This window comes from Zeus faber (genome assembly GCF_960531495.2).
Source record: "Zeus faber genome assembly, chromosome: 3".
Classification (NCBI taxonomy): domain Eukaryota; kingdom Metazoa; phylum Chordata; class Actinopteri; order Zeiformes; family Zeidae; genus Zeus; species Zeus faber.
Window position 1 is genome coordinate 25787100 of NC_137190.1, and position 20888 is coordinate 25807987.

Consider the following 20888-nt stretch of genomic DNA (forward strand, 5'->3'; position numbering starts at 1 on the left):
AGGTCAGGTCACTGGTCCCCCAGGGAGAACTATGAAGAATGACAGCAGCGCCACCACCAGCCCTGGTCACTGGCAGCACAAGGGTGGTACAGTTACTGTCATGGAACAAGGGCTGGCACTGCCTGTCCCCTTCTCCACCCTCACACCACTAACACTGACTAGAGAAGCTCGCCTCTGGTCTCCACATTGAGCTGGCAAAGGGACAAAATGGTGGAAGACCTGCAAAAAAAAAAGACCAAATTTGTATCAGAGGAGAGAGGCTGACTTCCTCAGAGGAGCAGATCACTGTAGTGCAGAACTCGACAGTAACAGTTTCCTGGTTAACCTTGCAACCACATTGAGTCAACTGGCCACCACTTTTTAAAATAAATAAAAATAGGGACAGCAAAACCCCACCCCATTATAAATACATTTGTTGTATTAGTGATATTTAAATATTGCTGATACAGTGGAAGCAGAATGCTGGTGTCTTGGTGCGTTTACTCTCGTGCGCACCGGTGCGCACAGGCACCTGTTTTAGAGAAAACGGCGAAGCAAATTAAGTTGTTTAATAACTAAAACCGTGGGTGTAAAGTTCAACTAACCCGTCAACATCACAAACAAATATGCAAATTGATTCAACTGACGAAGAACCAAATGAACCTGAACGAAAAACAAAAAAGAAATTTGTGCCTTGGGAGGCCAATCTGATTTGGTGCGACTGACGGTTACAGATACAGGACGGAGCAGGCATGCAGAAGGTAACGTTTGCTCTATTAACTTATTATAGGGTAATTTACAGTAACACTTTGGAGATTAACGTCCGGTCTTAGTATGTTATATAATAGGGCTGTACGAAATCCTGTCGGAGGTATGACATCTTTCTTAACAAAAGCTTTTTCGAGAAAATATACTGTCCAGTTCGTTTAATACTGTGGCGATAGCATATTCAACAGACCGTTCCACATCAGCGGCAGACATCTTGGTTGTTTACAAAAATGCCTCAACAGCGCTCCTCTGCATCGTATCAAACCTGCCCCATATTAGATAACAGTTGGGATTGGCACCACCCTGTTAAGGTCGGGTGGAAATCTGTTTGAATGAGAGGGTGGCCAGACGTACTCTGCAGAGCAAATGAAACATGAGCTGCACATTATTCTGGTTCCCAGGCTAACAATTTGCACCACGCGGAGCTCAAGCCTCGCAGACCAATTCACTTGAGAATATTATATAAAACATTGCATAAATTTACATCTGACAGCAAAGGTGTCGAAGCTAAATATGATAAGGAGCAATTAAAAGTTAACCAATAATCACACCTAGAGCTGTCTCAATTATTACACAATCATCTCATTGCAATTATTTGAGCTAAAAGCAATCATTTTGTAAAAGTCGTTTAATGCCAAAGTCATGTTTCCATCTAAATTTCAGGAGAATTGAGCCAATGTCACAAGAAATGTTGCAACAAATTAAATGTAAATAAGGAAATAAGGCCATCAGGTGAGTTGAGGCACATTACCAGTCTACCTGAATTAAAATTTTTCAATGTCAATAAATGTTTGTTGTTAAAGTGGATGTGTATTATTTCACTATTACAGCCTTAAACTACAGTGACATACCAAAACACACCAATTTGATAGTTGATAGTTGATAACATCTACAAGGTACGTGCCATAAAAGTATTGAATTTCCACAGCCAATCTCAGTCCTGTGTGTGCACTGTAGGCTGGATGACCTTTTGGTGACAATGACAACACCAAAACACATCCAGCCAATGTTATGCTCGTGGATAAGAGGTCTGTTCAGCATTACAGGAAGGGTACAGCCCAAACACCCACACATTCAGAGAACACAACACTCAGCCTACATTTACATGAATGGGAAACAATAGCCTGGCCCGTATTCACTTCTTTTAGCAAATACAAAAACTACATTTTGTATTTTCCAGGAATGAAAACAGAGGAGTCTGGGAGACTGGGGGAAAAGTGGCTGCAGTGATGAATCCCAGGTCCTGTTGTTTCACAGTGACGGGAGGGCCAGGGTTTGAAGAAAAAAAAACATGTGAATCATGCATCCATCATGCATCCATCCATCTTGCCTTGTGTCAACACTGCGGACTGGTGGTGATGGCATGGTGGGGCTGCGGCTTTAGGGCACACACTGGGCCCCGAAGTAAAAGTGGAACAATGTTTGATCGCCTCAGGATGTCTAAACATCATTACCAATCAGGCAACACTGTGTATGTGTCTGAATCTGAATGAATTGTAATTCAGAAGGATAACTCAACCATCCAGGAATAGTCCACGCCTATCCATAATGCGGCGCTCTGCATTCATCACATCTCAATGACATTGAACACCGGCAGGGTGCCATGTTGAACTCGCTACTTTTTAAGTGAGGGTTGAAGTCAAGGACACTCTCAGCAGAATCTAAAAATCAGAATAGAGTTTAGACTAATTATTTATTCTAAGTGTGCAGCTTTTGCAGACGTAAATATGAATAAAAAAAACCCAAAAACAAACAACAAAAAAAAACAAAACAGCTCACTCTTAAAACAGTGTTGCTCAATGTGGAAAGGCTGCTGCTGGAAACCGTTTGTGTGGGGGCTCTTTCGGGTGACTCATGGTCAATGCTGCCTGCACGAATCTCAGCACCAAAGGCAGATAGTTTGCTCTCAAGGGCAATTGTGCAGTGCCGAAATTATATAATACCAAGAACAGAACATCTCGAACACAAAAAAGGTAGTTTGAAGCTCAGACCCTGTAGAGTGGCAACCTAAATGGTGGTATCTGAAGTGACAACAATCATTTCCCAGCTAGTCTAATCCATGGTCCAGTGTGCATGACCCATTTGATTGGCCAGCATAGATTTTTGTGTGTGCATTGAAGTGTTATAGAGAGACATTACTATTGCAAACTACTGAGGCTGACCGTGTGCCATTTGTGGAAGCATTTTGACCACAGGACTTTTGTTTAATGGGAGGATTGAATTTGTCACACTTTAAGACATTTGTTTTACATGTCAAATTACCATCCTGATCGATACAATCAAATGTTTGTAAATCCCGACTGATATTTTGAATACTTTTCAGGAATGAGATTAGCACAAGTAATTCAATAGCTTGTGTTAGTCAAGCCATAATAGCCCAGTTTTTGACCATAAGATAGGATGGTACAGTGGAAACCTCGGGGGTCCATTGATCACTATAAGCAGATGGTTATTATAACCAATTTTTTTTTCTTCTTCTTTATTTCTCATGCAGATCAGAATCTAATGGTATCAAATTCTCTGCAGAGCCTGAATTTTGTTTCATTCAAATAGGAAAAATAATTTATTAGGAAAATAAATACATCTAAAATAAAAACACTTTTTTTGGGGAGAAATGGGGACACGGAGAGGAGATTGCTTCCTCTTCATGATGCAATTATGCCACTGCTCTAAACCTGCCTGTTTTACGAATTATCAGTCCTAAATATATTTTAAACTTAGTCATTTTCGGACAGGATTTAGAGTGTCTAACAAAAATGTAAAATTGTAAGAAAATCCTTACACAGGATGCTGTGCTATGCAAAATCATGATGGGGCAATAGCACCACCACTTTAGACAGGTTACTGCGATGTAAAGTATCACCGGAGTAAAGTGGAAAAAAAAGTAGTTTTAAGTTTTTTTCCCATATGTTGTCATATGTGGAAAGACCCAAAATTCTCTAAGTGAACTACTTTATTACGATAAGCAAATTATTTAAACAGCATTTGTATAGGAATGATTCTGTCCCAAGTTTTTTGATCACTAACTGTCATCATTATAAGCGGTTTCCATTGTACTTACAGAAGCTCAGTGAAGGGGTAACACAGTAACAAAACCCTAATTCTATTGAAATATTAGTATTGAATATTGAAATATATTTTGGTATTTTTAATTAAATACATTTACATTAATATGTAAATCTCCATTCCCCAAAAGAGGGCTGTTCTGGAGCTCAACCTGGTCCAGGTCCTCTTATGGAAGTGTCCTTACATTAGGCCTTAATTACTGACATTGGTAAACATTAACCTTTTTAGTATCCATTGTGTCTCATGACCAAAACTGCATTGCGTGGAAGGACTGGTGTTTGGGATTGACCCGTATTTCTTTCACAGATGGGATGCACCGATACTGCTATTAGATACCTGTCTGGTCCAGTACAAGGCCGAAAAAGCTGTATCTATATCGGAGAAAACACCTGCGATATCAAACAGGTCAGATATTGAAGAACAATGAAAAGTGACTGAACTTTGTTTGATGTTTTTCTTTACATATACAAGGATGTTAAATGTCTCTAATGGAGAAAATGGGTTATATGTCAATCACCATGCTGACGCCAAGCTAATGGTTTCAGTCTGCTCTGTCCTGTCAAAGTAACACATCAGATCGGTACTTGCCATCAGTGGATACCTTTAGTTGAGGCTACTGAATCTGTAATGGAAAAAGTGGAATCAAAGTCTACAGTACCAATCATTCCATTTAGTCATTTAGCAGCCTAACCTAAACTACATGTTTGATGTGAGGCTAAATGAAGTGATTTTATTACAATATTACATTGTATAACTGTGTTATGGCAGTATAAAAGTACCTTTCCTTTAAGCAATACAATGGCATGCTTCATCCTAGAAACCAAAGTCCTGCTCTATACTTTCCTGCCAGTAGACACTTGCATGTGCGCAGTAATGAGGGGCATAGTATTTTACACAGAACCATGAACACATTCAATAAACAATGTCCTTTATCGCCATAGACAACAGCCACCTAACTTGGATCAAGAGTTTATTTTATTTTATGAAGAAGTATGCCTGACAGTGGCAGCATACTGATTTGAGGCATCCATTATATCTTCGGCCTCATTCTCATTTACGAAAACGCCTGCGAGAAATACAAGTTTAGCATCTTTGTCCTCACAGGATTCATGAGTAACATCTGGAATATAGTACAGTACTACATTTACATTTACATTTAGTCATTTAGCAGACGCTTTTATCCAAAGCGACTTACAATTGTTCAAACACCGACGCACGCAGCCATCAGGAGCAATTAGGGGTTAAGTGTCTTGCTCAAGGACACTACAGCATGCTAGCAGGAGGAGCCTGGGATCGAACCAGCAACCTTTAGATCACTAGACCACCAGCTCTACCGCCTGAGCTACCATCCCCCCAGTACTATACGCGATTCAGGTATGATGTGATTGAGAACCAAGAACTTTTGAAGGGGAATGACGCAGCTTGGCTGGCACACTTTTGTTAATGAGAAATCGCTTCAGAAGAACCTAAAACTTGGTGAAGAGTGGATTAAAGTGAAAACCATACGTAGCGATTGAGAATGTTCCTTTAAAACACTTCTGTTTGTTTACTTATATTCTAAAACCCGAATGACAGAAATAGTATTGAAAAGCAGTCTCACATAAGTCTAAAAAAACACCCCCCCCCCCCCCAAAAAAAACAAGCAAGCAAGCAGTAAGACACCATTGTTTCCTATTCTTTCTACACACGGAGGATTCTTCTGACAAGCAGTCACAAGGCATTCTTGCTCAACTCACAACATTTAAGGACAATGTTTACTCAGAATAGGGTATAAAACAAACTACAAAAATCAATGTGAATATGTGTTTCGATTTTTTTATACCATGTACTATGAAACATAAAAAAATAATAAAATAAATCACACACAGCAGGTGCAACTATTTCTTTCCCATGCATCGGTCTTTCCAAACCTAATCGCTATCTGTTACTTCCACTCAGTGTGCAATTGGACAGCAACAGCTTAACCAAGAAATGCATCGGCAAAGTTATTTGATACACACTTGACGGCCTAAACAAACAGAACTTTCTTCAGAACATGTTCATTCTAGCTCTGAATGTGATGCTGCCAAAGCCGTCCTCGCCCTTTCTGTTAACAAGTGTAAGCCCCTCCATTGTCTGCTCTGTGACCCCCCGCCCCACCCTAACCATGGCAGCTACTGGTGTGATGATAGGAGCACCTGAAGTGGTGGTCTGGTGTGATGATGGGAAAGAAAGACAGCATTTCCCTTTTTGTTTGACCCCAATATTTACTTTTTCAAGCCTCCTCAGCTGAACACCAGTCTAGTTGGAGTTTAGCATTATTAAATGACGATTTATTCAAGGCTTTTACAAGGACAACTGAGCTTTATAAACAAACCGCTTAACCTCCCCCCCGGCCACTAAGTGTTTGAATGAATCATTTCAATATGAATATCTGACAGAAGAAAGGAGGAGCCTTCAATATACAATCAGATGCATTTCACTGAGCATCTGGTTGGTCACATTAATATCACCACAATGTGCATCATGGTTGTATGGAATATTCTGCCCAAGGCGTTAGTATAACTCAGTTTACGATGTCTCTCCAATGACAAGCTTAGCACAATTGTATGGATACGAACTGACGTAAAGGATATTGTTTAGAGGAGGGTCTATTAATTTGTCCTTGTCAAAAATGTGCTTGACTCATGTAGTGTCAATTATTCCAGAGGCTGTTCCAACAAATCCATGAAGTGCGTGCACATGCGCGCGCGCGCGCACACACACACACACACACACACACACACAATGACTATTATATATGAATATGAAATCATGAATATTGCAAAGTAGATCAATTCATTACTAAATTATGTGATCATCATTTAACAATCAACTTTATTTCTATCAATTCTGTTTGAGATCAATGCATTGGATTATGATAGTTTGTAAATTCATATTACTTGGGCCTATGGTCCATAAAATAATCTGTTAAAGGTCAAGAATTGAACATGTAATATTCAATAGAGCAAAATGTATGAGGCTATGGAGAGGATAAGTAATAATATTATTGGTTGTAGACATAAGTTACAATCATAGCAATAATAATAACAGTTAACCAAAAAGACAAGGTTCATGTAGCTTTATTACTTAATTGGCAAAACATCTTGATAAAATCAGGTACTTAAGGATGATCAGCATCAATAAAAAAGAACTACACTGTTGATATGGTGTGAGTTTCTAAAAACATGAAGGCTCTGAGTGAAGTGATTAACCTTCTGTGGAAAGATCAGCCTGGGAGGGGGTCCTGCCAATACTACAGCCTCCTGCTGTGGCAGCGCCAGCAAGCAGCTGCTTCTCTCCTCAAACGCTGCTCTTGTGAACTGTACTTCACTTCTCTGCTCCATTACTTTTTGGAGTCAACGACAAACCCACTAGTGCGTGTTCATACTCTGTTGAACTCATGCACACTCCTAAATTGTATTCATCTCACCTCGGGGGCTTTTTTTTTGTTTTTTTTTAAGCTAAATAATGATCGACATTAATGGATGCATGCATGCATGGTTGTTGTAAATGCATTCCAATATATTAAAATAGATATTTTTTTTAGTCATCAACTGTAAAGGATGTGGGCCCTGGACTTACAAAAAAATAAAATGTTTTTTCAAAAATACCACTTTAAGTTAAACCAGGTCGGGGGTTTTCTAAAGACGAGTCCTGTAAGTGTTTATACAAGCCTGGCTTGGTTGAATGGGTTATAATTCTAACTGAATAACTTGCTAAACACAGTAGTCTCTACATGACTGTGAGCCACTCCCAGAAAGTAACCAGTCCTCGGAATGCTGCCTAATGAACTCATTCACTGTGCCCCAATCTATATCTTCACTGGCTTTTATGAATGGAAAAATCAGCTCTAACTGCAGCAAATAGAAAAGATGTATCTCAGCATATCCTTCCTGACATCACACGCTGTCATCGACTGAACTGGACGGTAAGGAAGGACGACACAGGAACCTCTCTGAAAAGTGTGGAGAGCTGGTACAGGGATAATAAATAGGGACCCAAGGATTTTGGTAAAGGCTCTACGTGGTTTTTAAGAAGAAAAAACCCCATTCAAGTGATTCCAGACAAAAGGACAGATGAAATATAACTACCTATATATCTGTGATGTTTTAAGAGTCAGAATCTGTTGATTCTGACCATTTGTATATACAAGGAATTTACAAGCTGGTGCTCAACCACAAAACAGACAACTACCGCATTTACCCAATTAGCAATATAAACAGCTTTTCTTTATTATTATTATTATTATTATTATTATTTTAATGACCAAAATAATATTACATTGGATTCTGATTTCCGGAAAAAATCTACACTCAAACACATGAGAAAAACGCCAAACAAACATCAAAATAAAAAATAAAAATAAAAAACGTCAAAACAACAACATATAATATCTATGATCTAAAAATGAAAATAAAAATACAACATAACATATATATGCTTAATAATATGGAATAAAAACAATATACAATGTTAACTAAATAAACCAGAATATTTTTAAACACAAACAACAACTGCAAAAATTAAAGTATTAAAAGGGACAGCTATGAAACCCGTGTATTAATAACGGCAGCGCCGCGTTAGTCAGCAGAAAAGGCTTTTTGCTGCTTTTCGCCGGAGCTAGCGAGCACCGCTGGCTGGACGGCAGCTGTAGCGAATGCAACAAGGAAATTAGCCGTCTCGCTAGCTAACGAGCTAACAGGACACCGGCGGCCAATGGAGGATGCTAAGTAGCTAATCGCAAACAAACACACCAGGCTCACCTTCGCTGGGGCGAAAACCCCGGGCGGCCAAGGCGCACGTCGCGGACTGCCGCCCCGGCGCGCACGACGGCTCTCCGGCACCGGCGCGTCTCCGGCGGCGGGTGTTAGGTTTTATTGGTCTAGAAGCGGGGCCAGGCGGCGGGGCGCTCCATTCTTTCTGGTCAATCTGCCTCCGCTCGGACCCAGCACACCGGAAGTAGAAACACGCCACGCCCGCTTCGCGAGACCAGTTCCAGGTTACCGGAAGTGCTGCGCCTGCTGCTGTCGCTCACGCTGGTGTTTATTTGTGATGTGATTTGTTTACATTACTTGATTTAGCTGAATTATGTATTGTTTTACTCATGCATTTCTAATAATACATTATGGATAATTATATCGAAAATAATATAATTAATATGAATAACAACTAACCACAGAGTAAATACACGGGCTGGCCATGAAACAATTCAATAGATTTATTGGAAAACCCACTATTTCGTTTGCACCCATATTTATTATTAAGAAGAATCTCCAAACAGTTAAAAGTTTAATCGATCGTATTTATTCTTTACATCTACCAGTATATCACGGAATGTCTGAACTAATGTGAGGTTACAAAAATAAAGGACATTCTTACGGAAATATATGGCACAAAAAAAAAAACGACACTTACAAATGTTGCATAAGAAAATAAGGGACAATATTTCGATGAGGCGTCCATAGCTTTGTTAGTGTTGAAATAATTGGCCAAATTGTTGAGATGCCGATTGCTTTTGACAGTCACACACGCACACGATTTATTCAAGGCCTGTAAATTTTGAGGAAGGTGTTCGGATTAAGTTCCATGGCTGGTGAACCTCCAAAAAGTTCCAAAGGCCATTCAGGGTGGCATCTTTCACAGCGCTCACATAGTCTACAACGACATGTGGTTCACATACAAAAATGAGTCCAAAATGCATGTCATATGAAATACTGGAAAAGAAAACACATTTTATTACTCTAACCTTAACGCTCCAACGTCATTTTGTTCAGTCTGTAAATACAAGTTCAGTGTAAAAAATGTGCTAATATATTTGGTAAATGAGGTCCGTCGACAATAGTGGTAGTTTATTATAAAATCTGCATCCTCTACAGTTATACAATGCATTGTGGTGCATGACACATTTTAAGAGCTTCCTACAAAAAAAACACTCATTAAGAGATTGGAATGAATGACAAAACTACCCCCTACTGTCAACCATAGACAATGTCACTTGTTACTGTGGGGCAGTACCTCAAGTCTTCAGACGTTTAGTGTCGCGGCCTGAGCACGGACATACATACGGTACATGTTACACATCCACTGTCATACAGCGGCTTCTGCAAACACTGGGGCAAAATGAGCAGCCTCCGTATTTATACTTCATGACCTTTAAAAAAAAAAAAATAATAAAAAAAATTGATATTAATCGTAACAGAAAATGAAATGCAAAGGAAATACTGTTTGAGTGTGGCAGCACGTTACATTAAGCAACTCTGTGAGAACATGAACAAAAAATGTTTAAAAAATGTTGGACGGATATTTGGATGGACGGAGGTTTCATTAACGTGAACGTAGTCCACTTAGTTCCTGGTCAGGAGGTAACGTGTTCAGAAAAGGCAGTTGGGGTCTTTATTTTGGAAGCGCTTCCTTCTTTATTAAGCTATGGCCTTGGCCTCAGGCAGGAACGCCTCCCAGAACTTTATTAGCTGGAAGGGTGAGGGTGAGAAGAGCAGAGAGTCAGTCAATAAAGCCTCATATGAACCTAAACGTATGAGAGGAGTAGCATCATTTTATCACTGACTGGTTTACACACTTTTCATTGTTAATTGTTAGAGAAAAAAGACAAATATCACAAAACCTGTTTAAATAGAGATACAAATCATGGCGTAGATCATGAAAACATTACCTGTTGTTGAGAGTGCATCATTGACTCCAAATATTTAACTATTTGGATCTTGAAGTCTTTAGCTTTCTCTTTCTGAAAGAACAAAAATAATACACTTAACACCAATTACCATCATGTCAACCTAACCACAGACTTACAAGCAATTATTATTATTATTATTATTATTATTATTATTATTATTATAGCCACGTCTTAAAAATAAAATTACTATTTAGTTCCTTGGCATAATCTGTTATTATTATTATTATTATTATTATTATTATTATTATTATTATTATTATTATTATAGCCACGTCTTAAAAATAAATTAACTATTTAGATCCTTGGCATAATCTGTCATTATTATTATTATTATTATTATTGCCACGTCTTAAAAATAAATTCACTATTTAGTTCCTTGGCATAATCGGTCATAAAAGCGATCCTGGAAAATGTTTTATTACGTTATGATTTTAATAATACGACCACTGAGGAATATCACCGGTTTCCAGCATTTCAGCACAAAAGGGGCTATTTTCAAGGTATTGAAGTATGTACATTTTTGAGGGGGAAATTCAAGCACTTCAAGCACCTCAAGGCCCCGGTAAAAAAAACCCTGTTATATTGTTATGCAATTCCTCAATGTACCTGAAACTGGAGAACCTCGTTGCGTACAGTCCCACCAATGCGGTCGAAGTCCCTCTCGTACTGAGTGACTCTCGCTTCCCACTAAGAACATGGATCAGAAGGGAAGTTCGTAGCATCACAACATATAAAAACATACACCTTTCCTTCTTTCATACTATTCGTTCCTTCCTCAAAATGAAATTATCTAACAACTTAATTACATGGGACTTACGTTATGACCTCTTTAGCAGCTTATTGACTCTTAGCGACAGCAGGTTCAGATGGAGACATATTGCACAAGGGCCTGCAGCCATCATATCATCCCAGTTCTCATTCTATCATACAGTTTTAATTGTCTTTCGTTTCGGTGCGACACAGAGTGTGAAACAGGAGCCCTACTCAAAGTGGAGCGTGTGGTGTTTGGGTTCAGGCTTGTACCTCGGTGATCTCCTCCTTAGCCTGCTGCAGCTTGTCTGGTTTGTTGGCCCACAGCAGCTTGGCCTCGGCCTCCCGCTTCTTCTGCAGCGTGCTCTGAGCCTCCTGCCAGCGCTGCCACGCCCGCATGCGCTGATCAAAACACCCCTGCAGACACACAGCATCGCAAACAATCAAAATAACACTCATTTGTGATGATAAACAACAGCTGGTTTCATTGCTGGTCTCCTGCTGTGGTCATGGTTGTCGTACTCAAATATGGACCCAGTCTTGGGTCTGCCTTTTGGAAAACATATTGTCTATATCTTCCAACTTACAATCAAACATTAAAGGAGAAATTCTAGCACTCTAGTTTGTTTTTGTTATTTTAGTATTTCTATATCTGAGAGAAAGAAGAAATTTCTCTCGGGAAGGGTCTTGACGAAAGTTTAACTCGGATCTCCCTTTATAACCTTCACATCTTGGAAATGATTGGATAAACTTTGGTCTCTTACTTGACACAAAAGTAACAAAAAAACAAAAACAAAAAAAGAGTCCCCGAAAATTCCACCCCTATGAAAAGCTTTCACTTTGTGAAGACATATCTATTTTAATCAAACTTTATTGATCCTCGAGATTTTTTTGTTGCACTAGAGCCCATGGTGTGCGTGCATAGAATGTAATATAATTGGGGGAATGTGATCTCCCCGTTACACAAGTACAGGGTTTATTATTTACAGTTAAAGTCTTTACACCAAACATCTAGTTTTTACTAAATTAAGTCCCATAGCAACAGAAAGCAACAGGGAGACGTGCATGACATGGCACAGGACAGTGGGGACACAGGTTTTTTGTAATAGGACGGAACGGGACAGTCCCTTAACTCAGTTGTTTCATAGAAGTAGGAAACAAACAAAAATAAATAGATCTAAAATAAAAACACAGGAAAACAGGCACAGGAGTGGGGAACTGTCGCACAGCGCTCGCTGTCTGGAGGAGCTAAAAAAAACAAACCTCTAATTCTATGATCCCTCTTTTCCACTGCGGACGTTGGCACATAAATAAACAGGAGGGTCTCAGAAAACCTCGCAGTGAAATGAAAGTGATGCAAGATCCCATTAATCGGAATGAAACCCCCCCCCACCTCGGCCGGTGGGCTCGGGGGGCACCACTGCCTCTGCCCCGTCCATCGGGCATTTTTCACATTATTTATGTATTAATTGCGTTGCATATTTAATTCAGGATTTGTTTCATAGGCATATTTATTTTTATTCGCGTGCTATGTCCACATACTTCCTCTTTGTGCGTGCATGTGAATGAGCTCCGTGCACTGTCGCTCTGTGTCTGTCTCTCTGGTGTGGGGGGGTGTGGCCCGGGACAGCACCGGGTGACTTGTGATGGACAGTCCCTTGCCCCATCTATTCAGGCATTATCATGTCACGTGTGAAAAGGCGCAAGACATAAAATGTTCCAGAACGTAGCTGCATGTGATAAAATTTAAAATCACTAGAGCTGTCGGAAAAGTTATCCAAGTAATTTGCCAGGAACTATGTGTGAAAGGCGGTCAAAACAGAAGCTAAACCCTCCTGTTTATTTACGCCGAAACTTCCGCAGTGGGAAAAAGGTATTGGAGAATTGGAGTGGAGTTTTTTTTATTTCTCCTCCAGACACGCTGTGCTGGTTCTTGACTCCCGTGCCGGTCTTCTTGTGTTTTTATTTTAGATCTATTTATTTTCGTTTGTTTCCTACTTGTATGAAACACATTTAAGTGCGATTGAGTTAAGGGACTATCCTGTTACAAAACCTGTGTGTCCCCCGACGTGCCCCTTCACGCACGTCTCCCCGTTGCTATGGGACTTAATTTAGTAAAGACTCAATGTTTTTGTGTAAATACTTTACTTTTGAAGGATAAATCCTGCACTTCTAACAGGGAGACTGCATTTGCCTCATTACATTACACAGACTGCACCATGGCTCAAGCCTTATACAATCACCGGCGCCTAACGGACAACGTACCCGCACGGCACCAAGAAGGCGGATGTAGTCGGCCAGCAGCTCAGACAGGATGAAGAAGTCACTGGCCGCCTGCTCCTGATGCAGCTGCTCCATCTTGTCCTCAACCTCTGCCAGCTGAGACAGGGCCCGTGACAACGCCGTGTTGTCCTCCGAGTTCCCCAGCATGGCCATGCTTTTGGCGAACACCGCAGTGTTCCCGCAGAGCTCTGAGAGGGGGTCGAGTGGGATCAGGATTTAGGCTTCATTGGCTCTAAGAGCTTTGGAGGAATACGGAGGAGAGAAGACGACTCTGTATGATAGAACGTCAAACTTACCCTTTCTGTGGACGACCAGGGAGTCGACCACAATGTGCAGCTTCCTCAGCTGCTGCTCCTCACTCTCCACCTCCTGGAGCTTCTCCTCGAACCACTGGGGGGGGGCAGACAGATTGTCAGACTTGTGTTTGATGGAGAAATAGGTTTGGGGTTGTGATGACGTGCTGTAGTTTGTACACTGGATAAGTACTTAATGAAAAAAAATAAAGAAATCTAAGATGGGTTAGAAAATCAGCCTACAAGTCATGCGTCAAAGGTACATTTTATGAGTCAAAGAGGGCTGAAGAATGTATCGAGGAAAAACTGTCTTTATTGACATTCCAAATATTAGTTAGCTCTAGGTTTGCGTTCGTGATTGGCTAGTGAATTACATCAGAGTACTACATATGTAGAATATCATTCTCATTGTATTTAAAATGTGTAATGGCCACAGCTGGAATTTTATTATTGGTGTGACAGTTTTATGTTGTGGCTCTGATGTCATATCGTCATTGAAACATGCTTCACATTTATGGGTCGTTGTTGCATCTTACGGTGTCAGACTCGTCCATCTTGATGGTCATCTTGTTGACAGCATCTGACGCCTTAATGATCATCTTGAGGAAGCCAGCGCCGCTCAATGCCTGGGTGTTCACTGCCCTTGGAAGCTGGAAAACACAACACACACACATAAAGACAAAAAGACACAGAACACACACACACACACACACACACAAAAACAAAAAGACACACACACACATAAAAAGACAGAAAAACACACAAACACACACACACACACACACACACACACACACACAAAAGACAGCAAAACACACACAAAGACACACAGACAAAGACACACATAGACAGACACAGACACACACACGGCCCATATCTGGTGATACCTCGTCTTTCTCCAAGAACTCACGGACATCCGGGTCTTGCAGCAGCGAGGGGTGGGACACGACCCTCTGGAGATATCTGAGAGAAGATTTGAGAAATATGTTATGAGCAACAAAAGGGCCAAGTCAGAATAAAAAGCAATGTGACAGAATTTTTATGTATTGAAACAAATCATTCTTGCCTCTCTAGCGCTGCTCTTCTCCTCTCCACAAACTCGGCCGATGAGGGATCGTCCTTCCCTACTTTAACTTTGGTCATGCCTGTTGGGACAAAAATGATAAAACAATGAATGCCAAGCCTTTCATTGAAATGTTAAAATGGTGGATAATGAGCGCAGGAGACACCCACCTACGACGCTCTTCTCTGGCGGAGGTGGAATGATGCAGCCATAAAGCGACTGCTTGCCTGACAGCTTCTCGTACAGACCCAGGAAATCGCTGAAACGCCTTCTCACGGAGAAGGTCTTGTTCCTAAACACGGGTAAGGACGTCTGGAGAACCAGAGACACGGTGTTAAGAGTCAAAGTTTAGAGATAGGCTTCTTGAGAATTCCAGCCATCATCTGGTTAAGTGCCACACATAAAATAAACAAAATAGCTCAAGGAATAGGCTGTAAACTATTGTTTTTTTATAACCAAAGAAGAATTGGAATCCTTTGATCACTATAGGGTTCATTATGGCATTACAAAATGAAATTCAAGGACTTATAAAGTACCTTTTAAGCACCAATTTTTCAATCTTCAAGGACTTCACACAACACATTCAGTTTTGATCTATATATAATAATATATAATATATAATATAATTGTAGTCTTATAGTTTATTATTAATATTGGTACATCTATATATTCAGTATATTAGTAATCTCATTGTCTATTATTATTAAAAGTGTCTATTTACAACTACACAGGATTCAATTTGCAGTTCCCTGGCATATTCTGTAGTAAAAGCAATTCTGGGAAATTTAAATTCATTATTATTATAAATTTGAAGTAATCATGTTCTGATCTGAACAACAAAACTAGGGGGAAAATCACAGGTTTTCAACTACCATGTGTTTTTCAAGGACTTTTCAAGCACTTCAGCACAAAGGTATCATACAGGACACAGAGTGTAGTCCGTACATTTTTGGATGATAGCACTTTTGTTGTTTTTACCTTAGAATAATTATAGACTCTCGGCTTTGATTTGAGGGTATTTTACAGCTCTAGCAGTTGCGGCGTGCTGGAATTACAGCCTTTTTTATGCATAGTCGTGTCTTTGTAGGGGACCAAAAGCAAGGACATCTGGCTGCTCAGCATTTTCTTCATGAGCGATGTGTCACTGGATCGTTAATTCATGCACAAGGAAGAACCCAAAGCTTTGCTGGCAAACACCAACGGAATTAATGATTGAACGCGGTCAAAACACCCGCACCGATTTCTACACTGATTAGAAGTAGAAAGTGCAGCAATAGAGCTACACCTTGAAGGAAACTATAGTGGACGACCACGGAATCATTTGCAATGTAAAGAAAACCCATTTTCCACTGTCTAACAGATAAGGAACATGTCCAGGATGGAGCACTGTGTATGCCTATTTGTAATGACGGTCTCCACACATTGACAAGACAAGCGTAACCGCTGAGGGTTCATCACAAAGATACAAACCATCGATAAAAATCAAGAACAGAAGTGCCAGATGCTAAAATGTGACTAGTGACAGGAGCAGCTAGATGAAGAACATCATGATCATTTATAATAGAAATGTGTATCTTAGTCCGGCAATGATGTATACCCAATTTGGTGTTGATAGTCAAAATCCAAAAAGTAGATGTTACATTATTCTTTTTCAGTTTATGCAAATTAGCAAAAAGTCCATCATGGCAGACTTTTATGATCCAAGAGGCTCTTTGGATTTTGACTGTATGAACACAAAATTTAGGAGACACCGTTGCAGGACAGAGACAATTCTGTTATAAATTAGCAAGATCAGTTGAAAAACATGGCCTCCAACAATCAAAATATCTTCACACAGGGTGGGGCTTAGCAGGAAATATGCCAAAGCTCAAGCTCTCTGAGAGCAATCCTGATTACACTCAGAGGAGACACCCCCCACACTATGTCCTGAACGTACACACAAATTTAGTTGAAATCCGATAGAGGGGTGAACAGCAGAACTTTGAGTGTGCGTAACCCAGGTAAAATGATGGGTCACTCTGCTTTAGTTTATAGTAGAAGATAGGTAGTAGTCTGCCTATCCAAAATGCATCATGCTAATGGACATAAAACCTGCCAGACAAGACACCTGAGCCAATAGGATGCAGTCTCTTTCACCCTGTACCCAGCCCCTTTCTTTGTGAAGCGGAAACCACTGCCTCCATTCATTCCACGCCGGTGCAGGAACCTGTTACAGTAGGACGCCAACTTAGCACTCTGAAACTTTTAAACTATATGGACTGGAAAGCTTGTCTACAGACTTGAAAGTATTTAAACAAACTTTAACCGAGCTGTCCCCAATAATTAATTATCCAACAGTCTCTACTGCTACAGCCTATGATGTGCTGCTGCTGCTGCTGCTGCTGTGGAACATGACAGACTTGCTGTGGAACACTGGTTAGCCATGACGGTTTTCATATTCCTGTGTAAGATGTGATGGTCTGTGCATATGGAGAGAAGACATGAAACGTTTCATGCCCAATATTTCCATGCTTGTTTTACCTAAACAGGTCAGGTTTTATGCTGGAGCAAATAACTGGATGGCGAGCTAATGGAAGAAAACCCTTGTCAATGGAAAGATTCACTAAACAAACTGCAGGCAGGGCTCAAGCCTGGCTCCTCTAGGGCCTTTCCTTACTGGTGCGGTAGGACTGCACACTGTGCTAATTCACAGCACAAACCTTTTGCACTATATTCACTTTAAAGTGAACTAAGAACTTGAATGGGACAATTACTAAAACAAATGTTTGCACTTTAATCACTTTTAAACAATGAATTGAACTTTAATTGGACTGTGCAACCAGGGAAACAAATGTTTGCACTGCAATCACTTAAAAGTGACTTGCACTATAGTCAAATTGAAGTGTATGAAACTGAATAATTTAATGGGATTGTGCAATTATGGTAATGTTGGTATTGATGGATTTATTACATTGAAATCATTGATTGAGAGGAATTTGAATATATGAATTCATGGACTGATTGTCCATCAATTTAAACTTTTTAAACTTATTTTAAAAGTCTACAAGAGAATTGATATAACTGCTTGTAGCTGAACATACAAATATACCTTAGCTTGTAATACCCCAACCTTGATGTTTTGAGGAGCTTTTATTCATTATAATTTCTTTGTTTGTTTTCACACAACAACATGAAAGCATGGATCCATCAATGGTTCAGGCTGGTGGTGGTGGTGTAATGATATTTTGTTGGGCAACTTTGGGCCCCTTAGTACCAGTTGAGCATTGTTTAAACACCACAGCATACCTGAGTATTGTTGCTGATAATGTCCATCCCTTTATGAGCACAGTGTACCCATCTTCTGATGGCTACTTCCAGCAGGATAATGCACCACAACACAAAGCTCAAATCATCTCTAACTGGTTTCTTGAACATGACAATGAGTTCACTGTACTCCAATGGCCCCCACAGTGACCAGATCTCAATCCAATAGAGCACCTTTGGGATGTGGTGGAACGGGAGATTCGCATCATGGATGGGCAGCCAACAAATCTGCAGCAACTGCGTGATGCTATCATGTCAATATGGACCAAAATCTCTGATGAATGTTTCCAACGCCTTGTTGAATCTATGCCACGAAGAATTAAGGCAGTTCTGAAGGCAAAAGGGGGTCCAACCCGGTACTATCAAGGTGTACCGAATAAAGTGACCGGTGAATGTATATACAGTATATAGTGTATACACACACACATACATACATACATACATACATACACACACACACACGCGCACGCACGCACACGCACGCGCACACCCACGCACACGCACACACAAAGAGGCGAGCAGAGGAAGGGGATGTGTTTCAATTTCTTTTGGTGCCACAACACTTATATAAAAGTGTAATTGCTTCATGGTTCACCTGACATGGACATAAACACTCAAATGAAACGTCAGCACCATACACTTGGCTACATACCCGAGTTGATACTCTGTAAGCCACATATGCAGTCATGCCATCTCCTACAAAACAAGACACAAAAGCAAATCACAATGATGAAACTGAATTATTACTTGGATTATTATTTGGATCAAAAACAAAAGGAGTCAAATGAGAAACGTAAAAGACCAAACAGTATGTTAACTATTTTTTACATTTACAATTTTGCACTTTTCAAGATTCAAGATTCAAGATTTTTATTTGTCACATATTTATTATTTATTATTTATTTAAGTCTGTTTATGTGCAAAGGGTGTTTTTAAATAGTTAATTTATCTATTACTTTTCAAAGTTATTTTTAGGACAGAAATATGTCCCTTTCATAGTTCTAATACTGGGACACGAAGTATGAAAAAGGACACTGACCAACTTTCTCAGGATTGGTCACAGAGACTTCCATGTCAAAGGTGTCTTTTGCCTCTTCCTCCTCCAACTGCAATCAATCACCAGAAAGATCCCCATTTACAAAACCCACAGCATCACAAAATCATAGTTTCACCTATTAGTAATGGAAACACAGTGGGCTGATACCTGATCAGAGAGCAGACAGCCTTCACGTGTATTAGTTGTCAATATACTTTAGAGGCTATTGGGCCATGCAACTTAACCCTCTACCTGCTCCATGGACTTGGCCTGCATCGCTGCTGTGCTGGGTGCCAATGTGTCGGCCGGTCTAGGACCAGGCGAGACAGTTTGATCGTTCACAGCCACGCTGCTCGGCTCCTCCGTGGTCAGTTCCACTTGTGCATCTGAGTTGCAGGGAAAGAAAGAAAATAAATTGCATTGTTTTTGCCCTAAAACTAAGAGACTAATGAGAGAAAGATTCAGTTAGTAAGCCTGTTTGGGGGCAAAAAAAGGCCCAATATAAGTGGTTTATAACAGAGGATGGGTATGTCGGGTCTCCTTATACCTGTGAACAAATCGCTGTCATCATCAGAGTGAACCCCGTTGGACTTGGAAGTGCTGCTGACCTCTTTGTTGAAAACATCTGGAGGCTCATCCCCAAATGCTCCCTGAACTCCCGGACTCTGGGCCACAGGGTTGCTCTGTGAAAAGGCCATGGGAAGACTCAAATAATTAAAGTCTCTGACTGCGTGTCAGTCTGTTTCTAGGTGGGGGCTGCTGCTGCTGTCAGTTCCCTACTTGCAGGAACAGATAAGTAAGTCGGAAGAGCGACCCGGGTGGGGTCAAGTGGGGGGGGGCACACCAGCCCGACTTCGGTTTATGACCGAAAAAAGAACGCTCTGCCGCCATGTGTGACATCACAAACACGCCAGAAGCGTCACGGCTACAACAAGACAAGTCCTTCAACGACAAGTTAAGGGTATGGAGTGAAGGCGTTGCTTAAAGTTGAATACTTTATTTGGGATGTAATATATGAATAAATATCAGGTTGTACTGTGTCCATATGCCCGAAACCTGTCACAGAGCGGCTGCAGGCTGGGACTAGTTCAGTCTGACTGAAGCGTTCTAAACGTCGAAAACATTCCGAACTCAAAAAGACAGAAATAAAAATAAAAACATACTTACGTTCCCCATAAAGACATCCGCTCCCTCGTCGCCATCTCCATCCCCCATCCCAGAGAGCGCTGGCTCTGAGGCAGGGAATGGAGGAGGGTCCCGCTCCGAGCTCGCCGCCATATTCCTTGTTGTGAGAACGACGGTACGAAAGCGGAAGTGCAATCGAAGAGCGGAGAATGGCAAGAGCGAGCGTCACCTGGCGGCGAGGACCCGCCACTGCACCGCGCAGTTCCAAAATGGAACGTTCGTTCGACCTTCGTTGAGGCGTAAAAAGTCTCGTTGAGATTAAAAACAAATCTCCTTGGCGAGAGCGTCCTGGCCAAGAGAGGCAGCAGCACGATGAACAGTTTACAATGAAAATAAATAATGAATGACTTTTATAATTAGGAAATTTGTTATTTTTTTGTTTTAAATTGTTAAAATAAATTGTTATATATATTTTTTTCTGATTAAGGCTGCAACCCTGCTAATTGTGCT

General features: G+C 40.6%; 1 protein-coding gene across 1 annotated transcript; it reads right to left on the minus strand.

The window, feature by feature from the left end:
- Positions 1-9115: 9115 nt before the first annotated feature.
- LOC307228405 (sorting nexin-1-like) lies at positions 9116-20531 on the minus strand (the record flags this gene model as incomplete). The annotated part of the gene is made up of 15 exons (XM_079998048.1): positions 9116-10304; positions 10505-10576; positions 11132-11212; positions 11549-11692; positions 13541-13746; positions 13855-13948; positions 14388-14501; positions 14739-14814; positions 14918-14996; positions 15085-15226; positions 18870-18913; positions 19257-19323; positions 19506-19639; positions 19801-19936; positions 20421-20531. The coding sequence occupies 15 exons, from the start codon at positions 20529-20531 to the stop codon at positions 10254-10256; spliced, it is 1551 nt and encodes a 516-aa protein (XP_079854174.1). The 3' UTR covers positions 9116-10253.
- Positions 20532-20888: the final 357 nt, after the last annotated feature.